Source organism: Callithrix jacchus, chromosome 9 (genome assembly GCF_049354715.1).
Source record: "Callithrix jacchus isolate 240 chromosome 9, calJac240_pri, whole genome shotgun sequence".
Lineage (NCBI taxonomy): Eukaryota > Metazoa > Chordata > Mammalia > Primates > Cebidae > Callithrix > Callithrix jacchus.
In genome coordinates, this window is record NC_133510.1 from 103845736 (window position 1) to 103863479 (window position 17744).

The window sequence follows — 17744 nt, forward strand, 5'->3', positions numbered from 1 at the left end:
ATAATAAATGGTAAAACCTGAAATCTTAGAGAGTCCAAAGTTCCTTAGAGACTTTTTATTTTTTTGGGGAAAAATAACATATATTTATTTATTTAAGCATTTATGATGAATCAGATACTATATATTTATACATTTAACTACATATATTTAAGGTGCACAACATGTCTTGATGTACATAGTGAAATGATTACTACAGTCAAGCAACTTGACATAACCATCATCACAGTTACCTTTTTTTAATGTGTGTGGTAAGAGCACCTAAAATCTACTGTGTTAGCAAGTTTCCAGATCACACGATATGAAGTAATTAACCCTAGTTCTCATGCTGTATATTAAATCTTTAGACTTATTTATGTTACAAACTTAATTACAACTGGTAATTTTTTACCTACATCTTCTGATCCTCCCTGCTGTTGGTAATTGCTGGTCTACTCTTTGTGTGTGTATATATGTATATGTATATACATACATATATACATACATATATATGTATATGTATGTATGTATATGTCAAGAGTTCATGTGTAAGTGAGATCATACAGTCATTTTCTGTTATTTCACTTAGCATAGTGATCCCCAAGTTCATCCAAATTTATGTTACCTTCCCCATGTCCCAGATCCTATACCTAGAAGGGCTCTCTCCCCTGAACTCCTAAAGAGCACTTTCTGATTTACTTTAAAACTATTTCTTTCATCTTGCTTGTACTGTGGTTAGTTGTCGTTTGTGGGAAAGAACATAGATTTTGGAGTCAAAACTGTTTATGTTCTGCCTCTGGAACTCGATGTAGGGCAGGTTGAGGTCCAGTTTTCTCATCTGTAAAACTGAAATAGTAATAGTCCCCTTGTACCATTTCTGTGAGGATTCAAGATCAGTTATGCAAAGTTTCTGGCTTATAGTAGGCCTTTAATAATTTTTTATTATGAACATAGGTCTTATCTCCTTTATTGGACTCTAAGCTCCTTGAAGGCAGAGTGGGCACTTATCATGTGCTTAATAAACATAAGTCGATTAAGTGAACAAGAGCCATCAAGAGGGATGATGCCCGCCTGTTTATTATGAACATGCATTCTTATCTCAAGTGGCATTTGGTTTGCCTAACAGCTAAGATTCTGGGGAAATTTAAAAATAAGCACATTATAAGGCTTTAATTGCTGCCACTTACCTAGTGTGTTTATCTCACCAGGTTATGATGTTGCTGGGCCTGTTGCAATTGGGCTAACCCACTGGAAAAATCCCTATGTACAAGGCAGACCCACCCTCCCATCAGATCTGCCTCTCTTCGTCTCCAAAGATGCAGGCATCCCTGTATACCACCGATCCTTCACCCGCAAGACTGACCAGGCCACGCCTTTGTCCTGTCCAGCCTCACTGTCTATCACTCCAGTGCCTTCTTACAGCAGTAGCAGCCAGGAAACCCTGAGTCAAGACACGACAGGTAAGTGATGGTTTCCTGTTGGAGATTCAGGACTGGGTGTATACAAGATTCCTTCATGCATTTGCCTGCTGAATAAATTGCATCTGTATTTCTGCTTTGTGATGTGATGGACCCCCACAATACCTCTATGTTCATATTGGCTTTTCTTTTTAATGATATGGGGGTCTCACTGTGTTGTCCAGGCTGGTCTTGATTGCCTCAAGCAATCTCTCCCACCTCAGACTCCTGAGTAGCTGGGATTACAGTATACCACCATGCCCAGCTTTCACTGGCATTTAATACCTTTTCTATACCAGAGGAAGTTTGAATGTGTATAGGAATATTTGGGTGGGGTGCCGTGGTTCATGCCTGTAATCCAGCACTTTGGGAGGCCGAGGCGGGCAGATCACCTGAGGTCAGGAGTTCGAGACCAGCCTGACTGATTGGTGGAACTCTGTCTCTACTAAAAATACAAAAAAATTAGCTGGGTGTGGTGGCGGGTGCCTATAGTCCCAGCTCCTGGGAGGCTGAGACAGGAAAATTGCTTGAACCTGGAAGATGGAGGTTGCAGTGAGCTGAGATCATGCCACTGCACTCCAGCCTGGGGAACAGAGCGAGACTCTGTCTAAAAAAAAGGACAGAGAGAAAAAAATATTTGACCTAAGTGCTTAAGTGCTAGCTCTGTTTAGTAAAATGTTATCTAGAAATCAACTCTGAATCAAAATTCCAATATGTGTCATATGGCTTTAATTTATTTAATGCTCTATTTAGTGACAAGATATCTATCTTGGACTAAACTTGTGTATTCAAAAAAGTCATCAAAAAGTCACCTTTGAATACGGTAGTTAATACCAATTCATGTTCCTCCACCAAATTGATCTATGTCAGGGGTCTGCAAACTACTGCCAAATCTGGCTGGCTACCTGTTTTTGTACAGCCTGGAAACTAAGAATAGTTTTTACATTTTTAAGTGGTTGGAAAAACTTTTAAATAATATTTTGATACACATGAAAGTTATATAAAATGCACAGTTTAGTATTTGTAAGGCTTTCCTGGGACACAGCCACATTGATTCATTTCTGAATTGTCTATGACTGTTTTCCCATGACAGTGGCAGAGTTGAGTCATTGTGACAGAGACTGTACGTCTCGCAAACCCTGAAATATTTATTATCTGGCCCTTTACAGAAAATGTTTGCTGACTGCTGATCTGTGTGATCCTTGGAAGTCATGAGTTGAATAGTCAGGGCAAAAAGAATGCTTACAGCATCCTGCCTTAAAATTTATCACTTACAGCACACTCGAAATAGTGCAGAAATGGCCATGCTAGGATGGCCAGTTAATTGTTTTTATTTCTAAAATCTGAGTTGGAGGTTTAAATTATGCAAAATCTATCCTGCCATGTTTTCTCTCTATAGATACAGCACTTAGAGATAATGGTTTAGTCAGCCAAATCCAATGTTTAATTCCGGTTCTGGAAATAAATCTGAATATTGGGATACTAGGACACTCGACAGTTCATAGATGCTGCCACCTAGAGGTGAGATGCTGAGGTTGCAGAAGTTCCAGATTATCAAAACTAATCTTTAAAGCAGTAGATTGCAGACTTCACTAAATGTTAAGAATCAGCACTGTGCTTGTTAAAAATGAAGATTCCTGGGTCTTACCCCAGGGGAGACTGTGTCCATGGCACAAAATGAGCTTCAGCAATCTGCATTTGGCAGGCTTTTCCTTCCTGGGATTTTGATTCCTGCGTTTCCCATGCATACCTTGGGGACCACCTCCAAAGACTCTTTAGCCAAACGGCTGAATTGAAATAATAGGGATTGGTATTGAGAAGCACGGAGAACATTTGCATACCATCAGCTCTGCACATGGCAAAAGTAACCATCTTTCTGACTGTCCTTGTTGAAGGTCAATTTGACAGCGGAAAAAAAATCACTATTTGGGGCTTGAAAATGTTTCTGTATAGTAAGTTTGAAATTTTCTGGGTTTTGCTTTTATTGTGAAGGAAAGCTGATTCTGCTTGCTTTAGTTTAATAAGATCAGAAGTTAATATATAAAGTGTCTTCTTTGGCTAGGGTAGCTGAAAGGTTATGGCGTTTTGTTTCGGCAAAAAGAGGTGTGAAATGGCAGCTGCCAGATTAACATTTTATCATGGCTCCCTTAGTTGACGTTTTTTCTCCTCCATCCAGCACTACACTCAGAGTCGATCTGTTTTTGGGAGGAGAGTTCTATGTTTAACTTGTAGGTTTTCACAAATGAAATAAAAGCTTATAATTCTCTTCATTCTTGGGAACGTTCCATTAGCAATAAAATAATCAACTTTTTCACAAGAAACTGCTTATTATTCTTCTTACTGTTTGTATCCTAACAAAGTAAGCCTGGACATCCAAATATATACTAACTACATAAGCATGTGATAATCACTTTATCATAGAGAGTTATAGATGCTCGTATAGCTCTGTAAGTCTCAAACTATGAGTATGTGAAGGCGAATTATTACATTTATTTGATTTCTTACAACAATTCGTTGATTTTAATATATATTTTTGTGTGAAAGCTTCTGGTCTCCTTTGTTTTTATTTGTGTTTTAAAGAATGAAGTTAACTTTATTTCATTTTTAAAATACAGTTAATTTTATTACTCATTTATATTTAATTTTTTGCTTCTGTTGCTAGTTAGAAGAAGACTGTAGGTGAGATAGGTCAGTTCGACTATACTAGGGTACCCTACACATTCCAGACTTTGCCAGACATCCCTGCACAATTCTAAGCTATCTTTCTTCTCTATAAACTTTGAGACTGATATAGAGGAGCTGACATGTTTAAGGCAGAATATAACTGTACAATTATTTATAAATTGTGGGAATTTTCTTATGTTTAAGAATTTACCAAACACATTTAAAGATTGTTTTCCCGTTTTACAAAAACCACCAATCTGCAATTCTAGAAAGAACTGTAACAGAACACTAACTAAATGACTAGAGCTTCTTGAGCTCTCATTTTATTTAGCTGTGTTAACTATTGTCGCCATCCTATTCCATCATCCTCTCCCTTCATTGTGTGACTAATTTCTACAGTAGATTTCTCTTATATTAGATTTTACTTAATACTGCTTGTCACATTGTGCAGCGAACAACTTGTGAAACTGCATAGTCACCCTGAATGTAGTTCTTCCTTATAACAGAAAAACTGTCTCCAGTGTCCAGCTTGCCCCATCCATCCATCCATCCATCCATCCAATATACACTAAGTTACCATTCCATGTTATGTATTGTGGTAAGTCCTTGGAAGAGAAAATTAAGTAAGGCATCACCCCTATCTCAGGCACTCAGAGTTCAGTAGAGGAGGAAGACAAGCATTCTAATTCAGCATGGTGTTAAGATAGACAATTTCACATGAAGTGATCACACATACATGTTTTTGTTTTAAATTGTTTTATATGCTATTAAAATGTTAATAGTATTAAAATATATTGTTTTAAAATATTAAAACTTATTAGTAATATTAGTAAAAATGCAAAATATATTATTAAATTATTTCTTCAATTACAAGAAAATAAATTTGAGAGACAGCAACTCAGGAGGCTGAGGTAGGAGGATTGCCTGAACCAAGGAGGTGGAGGTTGCAGTGAGCCGAGATCGCACCATTGCACTCCAGCCTCCAGCCTGGGTAACAAGAGCAAAACTCCGTTTCAAAAAAAGAAAAAGAAAGCTTGGAAACGATCTTCATCTCAGATACTTTTGTAGGTGTGATATACAATTTTGGAAAAAGTAAAGGATGAGAGTATTTAATTGATATTAAATTTATTACAAATAATTTATAGGCTTTGGTTTAAGAGAAAATAATTAGAAACTTTGCACTTCAAAAAGTTGCTACTAGATGCTGGACTTTGGGATATACTTTAAGAATTCTAGTTAAATCAAGAAATATTTTGAGGAAAAAAATAAGGCATGAAAGATATTTTAAAAATTAAAATGGAAGTAACTCCTTCCTTGGTAAGTGTCATAGAAAAAGAGTAAAACTAAATTTTCACTTTTTATATACTTCCAATTTTTATTTTAGGTTTGGGGGTGCATGTGCAGGTTTGCTACCTGGCCAAATTGCATTTTGTTGGGGTTTGTTATACAAATTATTTCATCACTCAGGTAGTGACTATAGTACCTCATAGTAGTTTTTCAATCCTGACCCTCCTCCCAGCCTCCATTCTCAAGTAGGGTGTCTGTTGTTCCCTTCTGTGTATCCATGTTAACACACAATTTTTGATGACCAAGATTTGTAACTTCCATCACCACCACCACCTCTACTCACAACTTCTCTTTCTAGTCATTCCTGAATCCCCAGCTAATCCCCAATCACTCCCTTCCTTTCTATCCAATTCCCAGCTGCATATTGATGGCCCCAAAGCCATATTTTCATGTCTGATTTCTCTGACAAGTTTTACATGTGTATTTATAGCTGCCTACTGGAACTTTCAACCTGGATATTTCCCAAGCTATCAAAACTCATATACTCTGAATGGAACTTCCTTCTGGTAGCTCTGAAAGTTGAATTTCTCATTCTGTTTAATGTTGGCATAGTCTCTTTGTCTTAGTTTGGGCTGCTATAGCAAATATACAACTGAGTGGCTTAAACAACAAACATTTATTTATGACGTATTTGGCATCTGGTAAGGGCTCTCTGCCTGGTTTCTAGATGGCTGGTCTTCTCACTGTACCCTCACAGGACAGAGCGAGCTGGCCCTCTGCCTTCTTATTATAAGGGCACTAATCCCATTCATGAGGGTTCCACCCTTATGACCTAATCACCTCCCAAGGTCCCTATCTCCAAATGCCACCTATTCATGCGTTGGAATCCTAATTCCAACATATGAATATTGGAGATACACAAACACAGTGATAGAGGCTGGAAAATAGCAGATTGATATCTTCAAAGTGATGAAGGAAATGAAGGTCAATTCAGAATTTCAGTTGCAGCTAAGTGATCACTTTGGAAAAAGACTGAGAAAATGTATTCTATGCGTACCTCCTGAAAAACTGGATTGGGACTGTGGATGATGCAATGAACTGTGGATGCTAGTGGCCATGAGGACACCATGCTTAACCTTCTGCTGGCTATCAGCCTCCACAGCCAACTGGCTAACATATTAGTTACGTCTACTTTAGAAATATTGCTACTTCAAAGTTTCCTCTCTGCCCCTACTGACATTATTTCAGCTCAAGCTCTCACCATCTCTGCGTAGACTAGTGCTGCTAGCAGTCTTGTTACGAGTCTCCCTAGATCTTAATTCTTCCATGACTATAGTTTAGCTTTCCCAGTTGATCTAAGAGTTTCCTCTGTGAATTCTTTCCCTTTTTGCCTTAGTGTATTTTGTTATTCTTTCTGTTTCCATTGGTAATTCTTATGTACTTATTGAATTTTGCTCTTATTGTGTTCCAATATAATTTTAATGATGGCTACCACAATAGATGCAAATAAAGTTCTTGCATTAGGAATTAATGTTTTGATCATGTACTTGTTTGCTCATTGCAGATCTTCACATGTAGGAAGTATGTTTTCTATGACCATTGAAACTGCATATTAGACACAGTTGAAGAGACAATTAGGCCTGGAAGATAGATCTGAAGAAATTACCCTATTATCAGTAAGTACAGAGATACATGAGACACAAAAACAAGGAGGAGGAGGTTGAAATGTACAAAACAGAATGAAAAAGCTCAACATCATTTAATAGAAATTCTGTTCTGCATTAAGAGAATAGAACGTATATATATATATATGAGGAATATTTAAAAAGATAATGGCTGGAAGTTTTCCAGAATTGATGAGGAGGCACAAATTCTTTGATGTAAGAAACATCAAATAAAAATAAATATATCCATATGTAAATATATGAAGAGTCAGCAAAAATCAGAAAATCTTAGAAGTGACCCTGAGAGAAAAGACAGATTCCCTGTAAGTGAGAAGCAAATTGAGGACAGACTTTCAAGTAGTAATGATAGATGCTAGAAAACAGCAGATTAATCTCTTCAAGGTGCTGAAGGAAATGCAGGTCAATTCAGAATTCCAGATGCAGCTAAGTGATCACTGGAGAGGGAGGTCAGCATAAGAACACTTTTGGAAAAAAACTGGGAAATGTATTCTATGCATGCCTCCTGAAAGAACGACTTAACAACCTATTTTAGAAAAGAAGAATCTTTGCCTGGCACAGTGGCTCGCACCTGTAATCCCAGCATTTTGGGAGGCTGAGGGAGGCAGATCACCTGAGGTCAGGAGTTCAAGACCAGCCTGGCCAACGTGGTGAAACCCCATCTCTACCAAAGTATGAAAATTAGCTGGCGTGGTGGCATGCACCTGTAATCTCAGCTCTTTGGTAGGTTGAGAATCGGTTGAACCTAAGAGGCAGAGGCTGCAGTGAGCTGAGATGGTGCCACTGCACTCCAGGGTGAGATTTAAAAAAAAAAAAAATCTTGAATCTAGAGGAAACAATGAAATAATCAGAATATATATATATATATAAATTTGAGGAGGAGGACTCAAGATGGCGCTGTGAGAACAACCCAGGATTGGAGCTCTCGTTGAATCCGCAAAGAGGTGAGTCAGAGCTGCATTTCTAGACTGATCTTTGTTGCCCACAGAACGGGGAAACTCCCAAGTATAAAAAAGACACGGGACGCCAGGCAGTAGGTCTGCCTGGCGAAGCCGGCAGCCGGGGCGGTGGCGGCTGGCTCTACGCAGCAATCCCCACAGGGCGCGCTTGTCCGGGTGCCCTGTTGAACCGGCAACCTGAGACTTGAGAGGGCTGGACTTGAGACTGAACGAGACTTGGACAGTTGGCCAGCCCAGGGGATTGCAGGGACAGACCGTTTGGGGTACCCAGTGGGACGAACAAAACCACAATTTCAAACTATCCCGAGCAGATGGTCCGAGAGGCTCTGTGGGGGAGGGGCGTCCACCACTACCGAGGCAACCCGCCCCAACTGAGATACACGCCCACTGCTGATGCAGCCAGCCGTTGCCGAGGCAACCCGTCCCTACTGAGATACACGCCCACTGCTGACGCAGCCTCCTGTTGCCGAGGCAACACGCTACAACGAAGAGACTCCACCGCAGGGCATGGCGGAGACCACAGCAGAGCCTGCAGGAACAGGGCAAATCACACAACAGCAGGGCAGAGCCTCGGCAGGCAAACAGTGACTAGTCTGCCTCCTAGCTGGGCAGGACACCTCAATGGACATCGAAAAATAAAGCCCGAACCCCCCAACATGGAGCATTTGAGAAAAAAAGGGTTTTTTTAATGAGCTCTGTTGCAGCAGAATCAAACATAGCAGCCTAACAGCCCTGAATGAACAACAGAGCCCACAGCTCAGCAATTGAGCTCCTAAAAAGTACAGACAGTCTCCTCAAGCAGCTACCTGACCCCTCTATATCCAAAAGACTGAAATTTGGCAGGCATCATCCTGGGACAAAGATAGCAGAAAAAGAAACGGGTAGCATCCCTCACTGTGCCACAGCTGCTAGAGGTGCACCCCAGACAAGCAGGGCCTGGAGTGGACCTCAGCAGTCGTACAGCGAAGGGGCTAGGCTGGTAGAAGGAAAACCAAGTAACAGAAATACTTCATCATCAACAATCTGGGTGTCCACTCAGAGACCCAATCGAAAAGTCAGCAACTACGCAGACAACAAGCGGATAAACCCACAAAGATGGGAAGAAACCAGCAAAAAAAGGAGGAAAACACCCGAAACCAGAACACCTCGCCTCCTAGAAAGGACCAAAACTCCTCACCAGCAAGGGAACAAAGCTGGACGGAGAATGACTGTGATGAAATGACGGAATTAGACTTCAGAAGGTGAATAATGAGAAACTTCTGTGAGCTAAAAGAACATGTATTAAATCAATGCAAAGAAACTAAGGAACTTAAAAAAAGATGAGGAAATGATAACAAGAATGGATAACTTAGAGAGGAATATGAATGAATTAAAGGAGCTGAAAAACACAATACGAGAACTTCGTGAAGCATGCACAAGTTTCAATAGCCGAATTGACCAAGCAGAAGAAAGAATATCTGAAGTCGAAGACCAACTCAATGAAATTAAACGAGAAACCAAGATTAGAGAAAAAAGCGCAAAAAGGAATGAACAAAGTCTCCAAGAAATGTGGGACTATGTGAAAAGACCTAACCTACGTTTGATAGGTGTACCAGAAGGGGACGAAGAGAATGAATCCAAGCTGGAAAATACTCTTCAGGACATCATCCAGGAAAACTTCCCCCACCTAGCAAGACAGGCCAACACTCAAATGCAGGAAATACAGAGAACACCACAAAGATATTCCACAAGAAGAGCAACCCCAAGGCACATAATCGTCAGATTCAACAAGGTTGAAATAAAGGAGAAAATACTAAGGGCAGCCAGAGAGAAAGGTCGAGTTACCCACAAAGGGAAGCCCATCAGACCCAGAGCAGATCTCTCGGCAGAAACACTACAAGCCAGAAGAGAGTGGGGGCCAATATTCAACATTCTTAAAGAAAAGAACTTTCAACCCAGAATTTCATATCCAGCCAAACTGAGCTTCAGAAGTGAAGGAAAAATAAAATCCTTTGCGAACAAGCAAGTACTCAGAGATTTTGTCACCACCAGGCCTGCTTTACAAGAGCTCCTAAAAGAGGCACTACACATAGAAAGGAACAACCAGTACCAGCCATTCCAAAATCATACTAAATGCTAAAGAGCTTCAACATAATGAAGAATCTACAACAACTAACAGGCAAAACAGCCACTTAGCATCAAAATGGCAGTATCAAATTCACACATAACAATATTAACCCTAAATGTAAATGGACTAAATGCACCAATCAAAAGGCACAGACTGGCAAATTGGATAAAAATCCGAAACCCATCAGTGTGCTGTATACAGGAAACCCATCTCACATGCAAGGATACACAAAGGCTCAAAATAAAGGGATGGAGGAAGATTTACCAAGCAAATGGAGAGCAAAAAAAAGCAGGAGTTGCAATTCTCATCTCTGATAAAATAGACTTTAAAGCAACAAAGATCAAAAGAGACAAAGAAGGCCATTACATAATGGTAAAAGGATCGATACAACAAGAAGAGCTAACGATCCTAAACATATATGGACCCAATGCAGGAGCACCCAGATACATAAGGCAAGTTCTTAATGACTTACAAAAGGACTTAGACTCCCACACAATAATAGTGGGAGACTTTAACATTCCACTGTCAATATTAGACAGATCAACCAGACAGAAAATCAACAAGGATATCCAGGGCTTGAACTCAGACCTGGAGCAAGCAACCCTGGTGGACATTTACAGAACTCTCCACCCCAAATCCACAGAATATACATTCTTCTCAGCACCACATCACACCTACTCAAAAATTGACCACATAATTGGAAGTAAAGCACTGCTCAACAAATGCAAAACAACTGAAATCATAACAAACAGCCTCTCAGACCATAGTGCAATCAAGTTAGAACTCAGAATACAGAAACCGACCCAGAACCGCACAGCTTCATGGAAACTGAACAACTGGCTCTTGAATGTTGACTGGGTAAACAATGAAATGAAGGCAGAAATAAAGAAGTTCTTCGAAACCAATGAGAATGAAGACACAATGTGCCAGAACCTCTGGGACACATTTAAAGCAGTCTCTAGAGGAAAGTATATAGCAATAAGTGCCCATATGAGGAGAATGGAGAGATCCAAAATTGACACCCTATAGTCAAAATTGAAAGAGCTAGAGGAGCAAGATCAAAAAAACTCAAAACCCAGCAGAAGACAAGAAATAACTAAGATCAGAGCTGAACTGAAGGAGATTGAGACACGAAAAACCCTTCAAAAAATCAATAAATCGAAGAGCTTGTTTTTTGAAAAGATCAACAAAATAGACAGACCACTAGCCAGACTGATTAAAAAGAAAAGAGAGAACAACCAAATAGATGCAATAAAAAATGATAAAGGGGAAATCACCACAGATTCCACAGAAATTCAAACCATCATCAAAGAATATTACAAACAACTCTATGCACATAAACTAGTAAACCTGGAAGAAATGGATAAATTCCTGGACTCCTGCGTCCTCCCAAGCCTAAACCAGGAGGAAGCTGAAACTATGAATAGACCAATAACAAGGTCTGAAGTCGAGGCAGCAATTAAGAGCCTACCACACAAAAAAAGCCCAGGTCCAGACGGGTTCACAGCCGAATTCTACCAGACACACAAAGAGGAGCTGGCACCATTCCTTCTAAAACTATTTCAAACAATCCAAAAAGAGGGAATACTTCCCAAATCATTTTATGAGACCAACATCATTCTGATACCAAAACCCGGCAGAGACCCAACAAGAAAAGAAAACTTCAGGCCAATATCCATGATGAACATAGATGCATAAATCTTCAATAAAATATTGGCAAGCCGAATGCAACAGCAAATCAAAAAACTTATTCACCATGATCAAGTAGGATTCATCCCGGGGATGCAAGGCTGGTTCAACATACACAAGTCTATCAACGTAATTCACCACATAAACAGAACCAAAAAGAAAAACCACATGATTATCTCAATTGACGCAGAGAAGGCATTTGACAAAATTCAACAGCCCTTTATGCTAAAAACCCTCAATAAACTCGGTATCGATGGAACGTATCTCAAAGTAATAAAAGCTATTTATGACAAACCAACAGCCAATATCATACTGAATGGGCAAAAACTGGAAGCATTCCCTTTGAAATGGTACTAGACAAGGATGCCCTCTTTCACCACTCCTATTCTATATAGTTCTGGAAGTTCTAGCCAGAGCAATCAGGCAAGAAAAAGAAATAAAGGGTATTCAAATAGGAAAGGAGGAAGCCAAATTGTCTCTATTTGCAGACGACATGATAGTATACCTAGAAGACCCCATCACCTCAGCCCCAAAACTCCTGAAACTGATAAGCAACTTCAGCAAAGTCTCAGGATATAAAATCAATGTGCAAAAATCACAAGCATTCCTATACACCAATAACAGACTTAAAGAAAGCCAAATCAAGAATGAACTGCCATTCACAATTGCTACAAAAAAAAAAAATACCTTGGAATACAACTCACAAGGAACGTAAGAGACCTCTTCAAGGAGAACTACAAACCACTGCTCAACAAAATCAGAGAGGACACAAACAGATGGAGAAACATTCCATGTTCATGGTTAGGAAGAATTAATATTGTGAAAATGGCTATACTGCCCAAAGTAATTTACAGAATCAACGCTATCCCCATCAAGCTACCATTGACTTTCTTCACAGAACTGGAAAAGACCACCATGAACTTCATATGGAACCAAAAGAGAGCCTGCATAGCCAAATCAATTCTAAGCAAAAAGAACACAGCGGGGGGCATCACACTACCAGATTTCAAACTATACTACAAGGCTACAGTAATCAAAACAGCATGGTACTGGTACCAAAACAGAGATATAGACCAATGGAACAAAAAAGAGGCACCGGAGGCAACACAACTTATCTACAACTATACAATCTTTGATAAACCTGACAAAAACAAGCAATGGGGAAAGGATTCCCTATTTAACAAATGGTGTTGGGAAAACTGGCTAGCCATGTGCAGAAAGCAGAAACTGGACCCCTTCCTGACACCTTACACTAAAATTAACTCCAGATGGATTAAAGACTTAAACATAAGACCTGGCATGATAAAAACCCTAGAAGGAAATCTAGGCAAAACTATCCAGGACCTAGGAGTAGGCAAGGACTTCATGAACAAAACACCAAAAGCATTGGCAACAAAAGCCAAAATAGACAAATGGGACCTAATGAAACTCCACAGCTTCTGCACGGCAAAAGAAACAGTCACTAGAGTGGATTGGCAACCAACAGAATGGGAAAAAATTTTTGCAGTTTACCCATCTGACAAAGGGCTGATATCCAGAATTTACAAAGAACTCAAACGGATTTACAGGAAAAAAACAAACAAGCCCATTCAAAAGTGGGCAAAGGATATGAACAGACACTTTACGAAAGAAGACATATATGAGGCCAACAATCATATGAAAAAATGCTCATTGTCACTGGTCATCAGAGAGATGCAAATCAAAACCACATTGAGATACCATCTCACGCCAGTTAGAATGGCGATCATTAAAAAATCTGGAGACAACAGATGCTGGAGAGGATGTGGAGAAAAAGGAACACTTTTACACTGTTGGTGGGAGTGTAAATTAGTTCAACCATTGTGGAAGTCAGTGTGGCGATTCCTCAAGGCCTTAGAAATAGAAATTCCATTTGACCCAGCAATCCCATTACTGGGTATATATCCAAAAGACTATAAATCGTTCTACTATAAGGACACATGTACACGAATGTTCATTGCAGCACTGTTTACAATAGCAAAGACCTGGAATCAACCAAAATGCCCATTGATAATAGACTGGATTGGAAAAATGTGGCACATATACACCATGGAATATTATGCAGCAATCAGAAATGATGAGTTTGTGTCGTTTTAGGGACATGGATGAATCTGGAGAATGTCATTCTCAGCAAACTGACACAAGAACAGAAAATGAAACACCGCATATTCTCACTCATAGGTGGGTGATGAAAAATGAGAACACATGGACACAGAAAGGGGAGTACTAAACACTGGGGTCTATTGGGGGGAAAGGGGAGGGCGAGTGGGAGGGGGAGGTGGGGAAGGATAGCCTGGGGAGAAATGCCAAATGTGGGTGAAGGGGAGAAGGAAAGAAAAGCACACTGCCATGTGTGTTCCTACGCAACTGTCTTGCATGCTCTGCTCATGTACCCCAAAACCTAAAATCCAATAAAAAAATTAAAAAAAAAAAGAGTGTACCCACAAAAAAAAAAATGTGAAAGATCCCTCTAGAAGAATGATTTTTAAACCAGAGATGATTTTGTTTCACAAGGGATACTTGGGAATGTCTGCAGATACTTTCAGTTGACAGCTGGGCAAGAGGTATCACAGGCATCCAGTGGGTAGACACCAGGAATACTGCTAAACATCCTACATGCACAAGATGTGATCCCTAACTCTTTGTCCCATGTTCATTGTCAATTCTTAATTCTCCTTTCTCCCTGGGAGTTTCTTGTCCTGTGTGTTGTACCTTGCCCTTGCAATGGGTTGCCTCCTTTAGGGCATTCCCAGGGCTCTCGTTTCTCTCCTAGGGCTATCCTTGGTGAAGTATGATCGGCACCTTTGATTTCTCCTTTCTCAGGTTTCTGTGTTCTTTGGCTCTCCCTAAATTATATCTCATGCTGCACCTAAGCGTTTCTTTTTTACTAATACCAGTTTCTCAACCTTGGTGGGATGGACATTTTGGGCTGAATAATTCTTAGCTATCAGGGTTGTCGTGTGCATTGTAGGATGTTTAGCAGCATCCCTGGCCTGCACCCAGTAGAAGTCAGTTGTGACAGCTGAAAAAAGTTTTCAGACATTGCCAAATGTATGCTTGCAGGTGGAATCATCCCCGGCTGAGAACCACTGACTTACGCCAAAGTCTGATTCTGTTCTCTGAAGCTCTGCTTAGTGGCAGTAGTCTGGTAGTCTAATTATTGATAATGGGTTCATGGGTTTTAATACATTTTACTCTACTTTAGCAAGGGCCTTTTGCAAACCATACCCTAATCAAAAACATGGAGGGATTTTTTTTTTTCCAAAGGAGAAGATTTTTTTCCCCTTGAGACTACAGGTAACACCTTTGACACTTTCCCTGCCTAGTTCCCTATACCCCACCTTTCTGTGAAATTGTCACAAATAAAAACTTTTTTGTATGTGTTCAAGACCATTGGTAATCTCCCTGCATTTCTATATGCAGGAATCATTGAGAACTCTTCCCTTTGCCTTTTGTCCTCCTTCCACAGCCTCACCATCTTCCCTTTAGTGGTCTTCTGGTGGGATTGGGTTTAAAAAAATATTAATGAATTCCAGATATTCCTTATGGACCTTACAAATATGTTCCTCATTTGTGAAAAGGAAAGGAGTAGAGAAATGGCTATCTTCTGTTGCAGATTACTTCCCAAGAGTCTAGCTTTTGCCTGTGCACCTAAAGTCTGAGCAAAGCATTGTGTCTTGTCTTGAGGGGGAAGATGTTCACTCACCTTTCCTGGTGACCTTACTGAGCTTACTGGTACTCCATATATGCAAGCTTTGAAAACTTAGGTGCCCAATGTTATGTTGCTATGAATTTGCCTGGGGTATAGAGTACCATAGAAGAGGTGCCCATTTAATAGCATGAATTCAACATTTTTCAACAAATTGTGACCAGATACTTTCAGAACTGATGCCAAAGGAAACAGAGGGTTTTTAATTTCAGGGATAGAGTGCTGCGAACAGTGACCCTGCAACCTGAGCTACTGATGTGACCACGAGATGCAGAGTAATTGGACCTCACCAGGAGACTAGTTTGCTCCCTTATAGAGAAGTCCAGACACACTCCTTGACCTGTCCCTGCTTACACACCATGTGCCCAGCCACCCTGAGCCTTTCTGCTAGAGTGTTAGTTCAGCTAAATCCATGACACAGAGTTATGGAAGACCAGCTACCATCTACAAAAGACAGGGCAATATAAGTTAGAAAGTCTCTAAACCATTATATTTAAAGTGGGTTTTTTCTAGAGAACATACAGTTGAGTGTAGTGTTTTTATCCATTCTGAGAATTTGTTTTAATTGATGTAGTTAGAACATTCACAAGTAAAGTGATGACTGACATAGTTGGATTAGCATCTGTCATGTTTGTAACCATTTTCTATTATTGCATTTGTTCACCGTTTCTTTTTTTCCTACTTTTTCTCTTGCCTCTTCTGATTTTCATGAGGCATTGTGTATGATTTTTTAAAAAGGAATGTCATCTTCCTACTTCCCTCTCCGCCTTTAAAAGTTTCCCTTTTGTCAAAGTAGCCCTGAAGGGGTATTTAGATTTTAATCAAATGTTATGGAATAAATTTCCTGGTTTGGTTTATATGGGGTGTGAGTATGGGGGTTAACTTACTTAAGTTAGGATATTACAATATCCTAACTTAAGTAAGTTAAGTTACTTAACTTACTTACTTATGCTTTTTGGAGGATGACTTGTGGTTTCTTAAGATGCTGGCTGGGTAGAAGATGTCACAGTGGAAGGGAAGGCAAATTTGAGTTGAGGGTATTCAGGGGAGGGACCAGCATTCCAAGTAGTAGGAAAGTGTGCAAAGGCTGATTCCAGAGGAGCTGTGGGTAAATGTCTCCTTCACATCTAAAGTTGAGTGCTAAATGTGTTATCAATAGAGGTATCGCTGCACAGGGCAGTTGGGTTCTCTGGGGCTGTTACTCTGGTCTTCCATGGTACATTCCATGTGTTAATGGACATTTGTGAGCAAGCCCAGAATCTTAACCTCCATGTATACTTCTCCACGAAAAACGAAGTTGGGAACCGCCTGTACTTTAGAACTAATAAGGTCATTGGAAACGTTCATTTCGACAAGAGCATTGGGTAAGAGAAATAAGTTGCTGAGCTTTCTTCAAATTTCCTGTTTTCCTTATCTTGCCTATATTGTTCTTTTCAGAATTCAAGACTGTTTCCTGTTAATTACTGATTCTAGCACAGTCCTGTTAATTCTTTCTCCATGTGTGGTGGTTATTTAGTTTTAGAAGATTGAAAACATCAATGAATCAGGGTATGATTGGTGACAAAGAAATGATGAAGACAAAGTCAAATGATGTAGCAATGGAGTTACTTGGGGATATAAAAAACTAAAGAACTTGAATTAAAGCTGCTTTGAATCTGATTTGCAAATAATTATATATTTTAAATCAGCTGGCTTTAAGATGCTCCAGTAAAGTCATCCATTCATTCAGTCATCTAAACTCTCCCTACTCAAAGTGTGGTCCACAAGAGGTAAGAGAGCCTGAGTTCGGATTTAGCAATATCATCCAAAAGGGATGATGTGAGGGGCATTTTGGAGATAGCTTCAATAGCACTTTGTAATTAATGGGATGTTGTATATCACTGAGTGGATATCCTGTATAGTTTCAGTAAGGTTAAAATATGATGCTGAAGCTTCATAGTTTAGGCCAGTGATTCTCAAACTTTAATATGAATATAAATCTGCTGAGTATCTTGTTAAACTGCAGTTCCTCATCTAGTAGGTCTGGGCAAGGGATGGTGAGATTCTGTATTTCTTTCCGTCTTTCTGTTTTTTGAGACAGTCTCACTCCATCACCCAGGCTGTAGTGCAGCGGCATGATCTTGGCTCAGTGCCACTTCTGCCTCCTGGATTCAAGCACTTCTCATCCCTCAGCCTCCCAAGTAGCTGGGATTACAG

The 17744-nt window shown here is 39.9% G+C and overlaps 1 protein-coding gene across 4 annotated transcripts in view; it reads left to right on the forward strand.

Moving 5' to 3' along the window:
* Positions 1-17744, forward strand: part of ANO4 (anoctamin 4) — a 423664-nt gene that overhangs the window by 22706 nt on the left and 383214 nt on the right. For all 4 annotated transcript variants that reach the window (XM_009004454.5, XM_009004455.5, XM_054238771.2 and 1 more), the window contains exon 3: positions 1185-1436. In XM_009004454.5, the coding sequence (XP_009002702.5) occupies positions 1185-1436 (252 nt within the window). The remainder of the gene's footprint in view (positions 1-1184; positions 1437-17744) is intronic.